Genomic DNA, 10,146 nt, shown 5'->3' with positions numbered 1-10,146 from the left:
TACCGATCATGCCATTCTATTCAGGCAGCATACAGTTGTGCTCATAAGTTTACATACCCTGGCCAAATTTGTGAAATATTGTCCTTTATTTTTTAGCAAATATGTTTGTTAATGAAACATTTTTCTTTCATTTAGGGCTGGTGTCCAAACAAAGCTATTTATTGTCATGCAATTGTATTTGCTCTGATCATTCATGTTTTCATTAAAGAATGGAGCACATTTGACAAATTCTGCCAGGGTATGTAAACTTATCACCACAACTGTAGCTGTAACTACCTTCCTGTGTGACAAAGAGGGTGAGAACTATCATTTTTTCTCACCATTTCATGCTACATGTTACACAGTGTTGTTTTCCTTACAAGTGTTTTGCTTTTGCGAGTGTAACATTGTACCAGACACTGTCCCGGGCTAATTATTGTCAATATGATACTACAGTTTACATCCATCATATGGGAGATTAAAGCAAAACACACATTGATTAGTTTAGGCTGTTATTTAGGCTACAGGTCAAAAATGGTTTAATTGCTTGTTCCTTTGTTCAAACTTACCTTTCTTAGTTCCTTTGCTCTGACCAGTGTTTGGGAGGGGGTCGCCTAGCACTTCCTGAATTTATGATGCCACTGTCAAGTGGAGGGTTTTCTCTTTTTTGATGAATGTTTAGTTTGCATTAAAAGATATCAGACAGTGTTGACTTTACATGGCCAGCTTCAAGTGACACATTTAGAAATTCCAACAAGTTTATCTTGAGTACAATGATGTTGTTTGCAGATTTGTTTCTATTAAGGATAAAGAGTAGGTCACCATGCTGTATGATGGTAGAGCTGAAGTGGTGAAGATGTAAATTGAGCACCATATGTAAGGAGAATAGACTTCCCTCCCTCCAGAGAGAGCAAGCGAGCTGTGGCTGTACTGGCAATATGTGACATTTTTGAGTAGCTATGGGTTCATTCTGAAATAATTTAAATTAATTTAAATAATTTAAATTATTGTTTTATCTCTTTAAGTCTCACATGAAAAAAATAACAACTGGACAATTTAGACATATCCAAATTCAAATATGGCAACGGTATCATATTTTGCTCAAATGAAATAGGGCACTCTTTCCCAGATCGACTCACTTTATCTTGATTACTTGATACACAGGACCATGGTATGTGCTCGGTGTGGGGTTCAGCCCACAGTTCATGGGGAGTTGTAGACTAGCAGCATAACAGGAGGACTTTTCAAAACCTCCAGTGAGGAGACGTCACCATGCCCTCAAATGGGAAGCTTTGACTTTGATGCAAAAACCTCAACAGCGAAGATGGATTTGTCCCATGCTAAGTAAGCAAACATTAGCACGAGCTTTGCCTGTCCAAAAACATTTCTCCCCAAGGCTCAATACAACCACAAAGTTTTCATCATATAATTAGGGGAATTCTGACACAGAAGTGGCTTTTCCTAAAGTTTTCCCTCTGTGCCAGGTGAGATGCCTCATTTCTATTGGCGGTGCATTCCCCCATAATAGCCTGCAGGAGTCAAAGTTCAACAAATTTAAACAAGGTGTGGTCTCCTGCACCTGCATTCTGTTCTGCAGCAGCATGCCGGTGCTGTGCAGCACAAGAAATAGAAATGAATGGGTTTCACAGTGTGGCATTCCTGCATCCTGTGTGAAAGCTGCTTAAGACTTTTTAAAAATTTGGAGATGTTTCTGTATTTGTGGGAGAAACTCAGAGGACATTTTATCATGGCTGCCATTGTTTGGAAGAATCATATGGCACTTTTGCTGTTTTATTTATTTATTCGTTTTTTGTTTTTTTCTGGGGTTTTTTCTTGTTATGGGGTTACCAGTACCCCTCTTACCCCTGACTCCGCCCCTGCTCAATACATCAACAGCAGTTGCTTGCAGTTCAAACAGTCTCTGGTAGAAACGTGACTAATGGCGCCTCCCGGCGGTCAGACTCTGCCGGTACAGAGGAGGGACGGGCGGCGAGCTGCCGGTAGGAGAGGTCATTACCGTGTTCACCGCCTCACCTCCGACACAGCCGTTTACCATCCGCAGCGGAACAACAGGCTGTTCTCAGACTTTCACCACACCATGAACAGGCCCACCGAGCCGCGGAGCTCCTGCTAACGGTCCTGAAGATGCCCGATGCGTGTTGCTCGGTGCTAGAAGATGGCGGAGTCGGATGGTGGAGATTTTGCTCCGAAATATTCGCAGAGCAGGTGAGTGAGGCGGTGTGAGGATGTGCTGTGTCCACGGTGTCGCGCTGGTTATTCGTTGTTTTCCCTGTTGGGAGTCTCCACGGCTCCGGGGACGGCGACCCGGTCGAAGTCCCGCCGCGGCGGATTAAATCCAGGAAACACCGAGGCGTCGTTAAGGCCTCCAGGTAGAAGAAATATCTGCGCTTTGTGTAAGCCGCCAGCAATGGAAGTAAAGTTAAGAATGTAGCTTAGCCAGTGTAACTAGAGTTGCAGACGTTCCTGACACAGTGTGCTATCTTGTAGCAGGTGACACGCTTTTATTAAAGTATTTTCAAGATATGTTAATGAGTAAAGTCAACACTTCTATACTTTATACTTTTTTTCGTTAATATTTGTTAGTGCCACTTACACGGATAGTTTGAGTTAACTGCTATAGACAATGCATGATAAAGAACAAATACAGTTCTGAAAATAACCTCATAGTTTGTTTTCTTTATTAACGTAACTTTTGTCAGTTATCAGTTCACAGTTATGCATTCACAGTTACAAAATATTTGACAATTAAATAACAATATGTACAAACAACTGTATTTGCTCAGTTGCATGTAATACGGCCTGACCTTTGTTCATTTATTTTGAGAGAAATAAGTTTGATTTTCATTTTGAACTCTGTGTAATGCCATTGAGTGACACTGATCAATTATTGGCTTCTTTTGAAACAATTAGGGTCTTAAATCATTTTATGGTTCAACTCATTTTCATTCATCAGGAATTATTTTCTTTATAGCATGTGACCCACACAGCAGCAAATGCTGTAGGTTAATGCTCCTAAATCCTTTATCCAGGGCTTCTGCAACATGTATACAGTAGATGATGCAAGAGGGTATTCATTCCCTCTTCTTAAACTGCCATCCCCTCTCTCCATCCTCCATAGTAGCAGAAAGAGTTCAGTGAAATATAAGCCATAATATAGCTTATATATTGTTTAGAGTATTGTCACATTCACAGTGGAGCAAGAGGATCACAGAGGTATGCTGCTGCCTGTAGCATTATGACAACATTCCTCTAATGTTAATGAGAAGTCAGTAGTGTCTGTGCTGCTAAACATGCCTCCCCTTAGACCAAGCCACTTCCGTAACAATATATTTTAGGGAGGACATGAGTACAAATAAAGTTTTTATTCTAGATGTTCATTTTAAAATGAGAGAGGAGCAGGTAGCATAACTGAGGAAAGAGTATTTTTTTAAAAAAATATATGCCTGATTGCAGTTCCTAATATCCACATCCAGTAAAATAATAGCACATATAATAATACATATTTGAGCCTCATGGACATACCTACAGTACTTAACCTGCAGCATTCTCATTCCCAAATGAAATGACAGGATAATTTCTGAGACTTTGTTAGATTTGCTAAAGCAAGCTTCAAAACAAATTTAGATTCGGAAAGACAAAACTATTTAGGTTACTTTTAATTTTTATGGTTGGAATGTACATGACTTTGATGCACAAGGTCAGCACTCAAGTATAAAAATTTTGAAAATGGGTATACAAAACTAGATGGTTTATTACTTTAGTCTCTAGCCCATTTTGCTTTTAATATTTCATGACCTTATTGGATGACATTAGTGGAAGTGCTAACAAAAGCCCCTTTCAGGCATGCACTCCTTTCTATTGATCTGACTGCATCTGAACATGTCGACAACATGTCTGAAGAAGCACTCTGGACACTTTCCTGTAAAATACGCAGCAGTAAACTTACTAGTAATGGTTCTGTATCAGTTTTACGACTGGAGTCTGAACTGCATGCTGTCACCTAAACTGATACTTCAAGTTGTGTGACATCATTTAGGGAAGGATTTTCCATATTTCAGCTTCAATATTTGTCCATAAACATCACAGATCATGCAAAAGACAGTTTGTCTGCCAAAATCAGAAAGCATTTTTCTCATTCATTTTGCCCTACAGTTTCACATCTTCTACGAACTATAATGTCGATAAAAATGAAGCTTTACTGTGATGAAGGAGTCTCTAACGAGTTTGATTAAGTTTATTTTGCTGTTAGTAATGTACCAGTTCCATTATTATCATATATTGACAGAATTTTTATTGTTTAGGAAATTAGAAATAAAGTAGTCTATTCATTACATGGGCAGTCTGATAAGTTTGCCATTAGTTTTAATTTAGACTTTTGTTTGCTACTGTCTTACTATGTATGATCCATGCCAGAGTACCGTCTCTCTTACACTGCGGTGGGTTTGTCTGAATGAAGTCACGAGGAACATTAAAGTAGAAGTGATATGTCCGACTGACAGAATGCTGTCACTTTAACAGACTGATAAAATGGACATGTTTCTACTTGATGTGATGTCAGAACTACTTTAATGGGTCTCAGTTTCCATTTTGATCATTTAATGTTTGATATTTCTGTGTCTTGAGATGAATTTTTTTACCCAGAGCACTTTGTTTTGTCTGTGTGCAGCAGTAAAGTGTCTAAGCAGAGCAATAGCTTTTCTCCTCACCGTGTTCAGTGTACAGACACATTCTTATGAAAGCAAAAGCCCTATACCTTACAGAATGCATTCCCCCTGGCTGACTGTCTCAGATTAGATTAAGCTTCCATTAATGTTGCTGTCAGCAGACACTCCATATCCACATATCATTGGGCTGCACAGCAAATTTGATCAACATATAATAGCTCATACATAATAGCATATATGTACCTTTAAATAGACAAGAAAACGTCTGTAGAAAATGTGTAAATCTTATTTGAAAAAAGGGAGCTATCTCTTTAGTCACTGATTGTGACAAGGCCTCTCTCTCTTTCCAGTATGGCAAACAAGAATAGCACCCTTCGCTGTACTTTCTCGGCTCCAAGTCACAGTGCCACCCTCCTCCAGGGCTTGTCGGTTTTGCGGGCTCAAGGCCAACTACTTGACGTCGTGCTGGCCATCAATGAGGAGCGCTTCCAAGTCCATAAAGCAGTGCTGGCCGCCTGTAGTGATTACTTCAGGTTAGTCTGGAGCATGAGACTTCACACTGCTCATTTCATTTGAAATTGGAAGCACTTAGCTGATGCTCTTATCTGGACCAAGATTCATAAATAATACATTTGCAGAATACTCTAAAAATGTGTTACTTTGTAATTTACAGATTTTGAACACAAATTTGTCCATTTAGTGAGCACATTTTAAAATACTGAATTACAAAATGCAAGTCAGATATTTGACAAGAGGGTGATGTGACAGTGCAGCTAAATATAGTTCCATTGTTTTGCACACTTGTCTCTTGATAAAATATTTTTCAGTTCATCTGCCACGTACACCAGACCTCAAACAAACAATCATCCAGACAGAAGAAAGATTTTTGACGCTGGACAATTGCTCTGACTTAGGCATGGAACATCGTAAAAACTTCATGCAGTTTAATCAGTGCCTTGCATTTAGAATAGGTGGAATTGTAAAATATTATGTAGTTTACTGATCTGTTTTTGTGTTACAGAGCAATGTTTACCGGAGGCATGAGGGAGTCTAACCAAGATGCAATTGAGCTGAAGGGACTGTCTGCCCGAGGGTTGAAACATATTATCGACTTTGCCTACAGCGCAGAAGTGACTTTAGACCTGGACTGTATTCAGGATGTCCTCGGGGCTGCAGTGTTTCTGCAGATGGTCCCTGTTGTGGAGCTCTGTGAGGAGTTCCTTAAGTCGGCGATGAGCGTCGAGACATGCCTGCACATCGGACAGATGGCCACCACCTTCAGCTTGTCTTCCCTCAAGGAGTCTGTGGACGCCTTCACCTTTCGTCACTTCCTCCAGATTGCAGAGGAGGAGGACTTCTTGCACATTCCCATGGAGCGCCTCATCTTCTTCCTTCAAAGCAACAAACTAAAGAACTGCAGTGAGATCGACCTCTTCCACGCCGCCATCAGGTGGCTCCAGTATGACGAGTCTCGCCGGGCTCAAGCCAGCAGTGTCCTCTGCCACGTGCGCTTCCCGCTCATGCGCTCCTCAGAGTTAGTGGACAGTGTTCAGACGGTGGACATCATGGTGGAGGACGTGCTGTGCCGACAGTATCTCCTTGAGGCCTTCAATTACCAGATCCTTCCCTTCCGACAGCATGAAATGCAGTCCTCGCGGACACTCATTCGCTCCGACGTCATGTCGCTCATCACCTTTGGTGGGACCCCGTACACTGACAATGACCGCACAGTGAGCACCAAGGTGTACTATCTCCCTGACATTGCTTCCCGCCAATTCAAAGAGCTGACAGAGATGGAGGCGGGCTGCAGCCATGCTTGTGTTGCCGTCCTCGATAACTTTGTGTATGTTGTCGGTGGACAGCACTTGCAGTACCGCAGCGGCGAGGGGGCGGTGGACAGCTGTTTTCGCTATGACCCTCATCTGAGCCAGTGGTTGCGTATCCAACCCATGCAGGAGGCTCGCATCCAGTTTCAGCTCAACATGCTGCACGGACAGCTTTACGCCACAGGAGGGCGCAATCGATCTGGCAGCCTGTCATCTGTAGAGTGTTACTGCCCGAAGAAGAATGAGTGGTCCTATGTGGAACCATTAAAACGGAGGATTTGGGGTCATGCAGGCACTCCCTGTGGAGAGAAGCTGTACATCTCAGGCGGTTACGGCGTCTCTTTAGACGACAAGAAAACTCTTCACTGCTATGACCCAGCGTCAGACCAGTGGGACTTCAGAGCTCCCATGAATGAACCCAGAGTGCTACATGCCATGATTAGCACCAAGGATCGCGTGTATGCCCTTGGTGGACGCATGGACCACGTGGACCGTTGTTTTGATGTGCTGGCAGTGGAGTATTACATTCCAGAGAACGACCAGTGGACCACCGTGAGCCCCATGAGAGCAGGACAGTCTGAGGCGGGCTGCTGCCTCCTGGACGGGAAGATCTACATTGTCGGAGGCTACAACTGGCATCTGAACAACGTTACAAGCATCGTTCAGGTGTACAACACAGAGACAGATGAGTGGGAGAGGGATTTGCACTTCCCAGAATCCTTTGCAGGCATTGCTTCGACACCGATTCTACTTCCACAAAACACCACTCAGCGCTAAGCATCTGACCTGCGACTGTGAAGGTTTTATTCCATGTGCTCTTTCTGCCGACCGTTGAGTCAACACAAGGTGTGAACATTGTCTAAGTGTGTGTGTGTGTGCGCGCGTTTGTGTGTGCTCATATGAACGAATGCCCTGAAAAGCTACTGAACTGCATTACTCAGAGCTGTGTTTTATTTTCTCGCCTTGTTTTGAATAATGTGTGTTTATTCAACTGCCAGATTCTCATTAATACTTCATGTGAAACCTCGTAAGGGTCTCTATTTTGGAACAGTTTGAGCTTTTGAATGAAAGCTATGACCATTGACCAAGATGTTGATATTTTCAAGTAAGAAGGTCTTGAAGCACACAATACTCAGAGTAATATTCTGTTGAAATATATTATTGAAAATAATTATTAGACCACTGTTTTCTGACTCTTCCGTTGCAATTCTTTATGGAGCTAAACTGTGTTTTCTTCTTAAGGTTGTAATGGATTCCACACCGGTTAGTAATGAATGTCTTTCTGTATATTTCCCGTCTTTTCTAAAAACGATCATGCACTTCTCTTCTTGTCAGTATTGCTGAATGATAATTTAGTTCGGATTATCTGTTGACTTTGCATATACAACGTATGCAGGAAATATTTGACTCGAAATATTTTCAGTCATCTTTTTAAACATAATTTATTGTATTAATTGAATTACTACATTTATACGTGTCTTTAAGAGGCTGCTATAATTGTTTAAAAACTATAAAAAAATTCAAACAAAAGTACTGTTGTTGAAGTGGACTTTGTAAAGAAAGCAGTTGGTCTAATAATTATTTCTGAAGCTCAAATCTGTATAGAGTATTCTACACTAGCCCAGCTGGAATATATAAGATCACGGGCAAATTAACTGGAAACATGTTTGTTGTAAGAGATCATTCCAGAGTAGCATTAGCTAAAGTTTTACCAATCAAGGGCTTCAGTTAAATGCAGCACAAACAATCTCCTTTGATTTGTATCCTATAATTTAATCACTCATTTTGCTGTGCAAAGATATTAACACACTCAACCTTTATAACTTTGGACATTTTGATTGTACAGTTGTGATTTTTTTATGTTGTCTTTTTTATCTTGTAATTTGATTATTCACATAACTGAGAATCTTAATGTTTTATGTGTGTGTCTCCTGAGATTTACTAATCAACCAACCACATATCAACACACAGTGATGATTGCACAAAATCGAGTATTGGATGTGTTTCGACTTTGAACCAGTTATTCCACATTCTGATGTTAATGTTTTTTGTTTGAAGTACTACTGCCCTCGCGCTTCCTGAGCTGAAAACGAGTGACACGCGTTGTTTTCTAAAACGACCCAACAAGCCAGTGTGGACCTCTTACGGCAGCTACATGATTAATGTGTGTGTCCTTTAGAGTGTCAGTGTGTGCTGCTGTTTGTGTTAAAGAAGCACTACAACTTGCGTAAAGTACATGACTTGTCTGTAAGCTACAGTAACATTTAACCTTGCAACAGATAATTGTCATTTAAAAAGAGAAGATTTAATTTCTTAGCTCTTTCTCAGATTCTTACAAATGGTTAATTTACACATAAAACATATTCAAAGTATCCGTTTTGTCGTGGCTGACTTCAGCTTGTGTTTTTATTTCCACTGCATTGCTGCACTTTTCAGATTTCTGATGCTGATTTCTTCAGTGTTCTTAATGTGTTCACTGATAAGAAGCAAACCTCTTGTTGGTTTTCCTTTCAAGCATGACCATCAACATGATGGTGAGGAGCGTCCTTCTTAAAACTGTCTCCTGTCTGCCTTAGTACGTCTTTGTCTTGGTTGGTCTACCTGTGTCAGTAAAAGCACATTATATTGTTGAAGTGCAATACAAAGGGACCTGCTGTAGTCAAAGGGGAATGTACACATTTGTATAGCTTTATGTGCTTCCTTTAATAAAAGTGTCTCATGTTTTAAAAATACCCTTCAGGTGCTTTTTTCATGTTTTTATATTAGCAGGATGATGCATTTCCACAGCAAATCCACTGCAGCATGGCCTTGCATTATAAAAGGTGGAACTATTAATAAAGCCACACATTTCCTCACACATCTACAGGGAAAACTGTGCAGTTTGATTGCACCTACAGATGTTTATTATTATTTAATGTGCAGGTTATTTCTTTAACAACTTAAATGTAAGGCATCGTTCTGTATATTTAGCGGTAAACTGTTTGAGTTCTACTTTTTGTGGAAATTGTGTTGCAAACGTAGGCAACTTCTAAGGACTGATAGTGGCAGTGGGATTTTAGCTGTAAAATAATAAACCAGGCTGATACAGTAATTCAGTCTGAACATCAGCTTACAGTTTTCCACTTTTAATTATTGTAGTGGGTTTGTTTGCATCTCATATTAAACCAGCAGCAGAGACACAATTACAGATCAACCAGTTCAGCTTCTCCCTGACCTCTAACGAGTATTTATTTATCTATAGCGTCCTAATTATTAGAACTGATGTGAATTTGCTATCGATCCCAAGGGGGCTTTGAAACTATAGTAATAGTATTAATAATTGTAGTTAAGTTTGGGCTATCCTCTGAGTGAATCTGGTTTGCACACTGAAGGAAAGCAAAAACTTGCTGTACAGAAAAATTGAAAATAATGTAAATATCTGTAAAATAATCACATATTTAAGCTGATCAAATACAATGCAGTGCAGTTTTGACCATTTTTTGTGTGTTGTTTTAAATTAATACATTTTTTTCTGTGATTTTACTAGATATCTGCAAAAGAAGTCTTTAAAATACATAATTTGTCTTTAGAAGAATGGAAGATGTATGGAAAAGGATATGTTTGATTTAAATACAGTAAAAATAGCAGAATTTTCAGATCAAATAGTGTAAATGAAT

At 40.2% G+C, this 10,146-nt stretch overlaps 1 protein-coding gene across 2 annotated transcripts; it reads left to right on the top strand.

Annotated features, from left to right (window-relative positions):
• The first annotated feature begins 1,905 nt into the window (after positions 1 to 1,905).
• Positions 1,906 to 9,222, top strand: klhl26 (kelch-like family member 26). Of its 2 annotated transcripts, XM_022192522.2 has the most exons (3): positions 1,906 to 2,205; positions 5,015 to 5,197; positions 5,686 to 9,222. In XM_022192522.2, the coding sequence occupies exons 1-3, from the start codon at positions 2,156 to 2,158 to the stop codon at positions 7,265 to 7,267; spliced, it is 1,815 nt and encodes a 604-aa protein (XP_022048214.1). In that variant the 5' UTR covers positions 1,906 to 2,155; the 3' UTR covers positions 7,268 to 9,222. The 2 variants fall into 2 exon arrangements, with proteins under 2 accessions (XP_022048214.1, XP_022048215.1); XM_022192523.2 differs by lacking the exon at positions 5,015 to 5,197.
• Positions 9,223 to 10,146: the final 924 nt, after the last annotated feature.

The sequence above is a fragment of the Acanthochromis polyacanthus genome, chromosome 4 (genome assembly GCF_021347895.1).
Source record: "Acanthochromis polyacanthus isolate Apoly-LR-REF ecotype Palm Island chromosome 4, KAUST_Apoly_ChrSc, whole genome shotgun sequence".
In the NCBI taxonomy this organism is placed as follows: domain Eukaryota; kingdom Metazoa; phylum Chordata; class Actinopteri; family Pomacentridae; genus Acanthochromis; species Acanthochromis polyacanthus.
The sequence above is the reverse complement of the archived record's forward strand: the minus strand, read 5'-3'. Positions and strand labels throughout refer to the sequence as shown.

Coding starts and splice junctions, on each gene's coding strand:
- klhl26 (XM_022192522.2), top strand. CDS start 2,156: ATGGCGGAGTCGGATGGTGGAGATTTTGCTCCGAAATATTCGCAGAGC. Junction 2,206..5,014: donor CCGAAATATTCGCAGAGCAG/GTGAGTGAGGCG, acceptor CTCTCTTTCCAG/TATGGCAAACAAGAATAGCA. Junction 5,198..5,685: donor GCCTGTAGTGATTACTTCAG/GTTAGTCTGGAG, acceptor TTTGTGTTACAG/AGCAATGTTTACCGGAGGCA.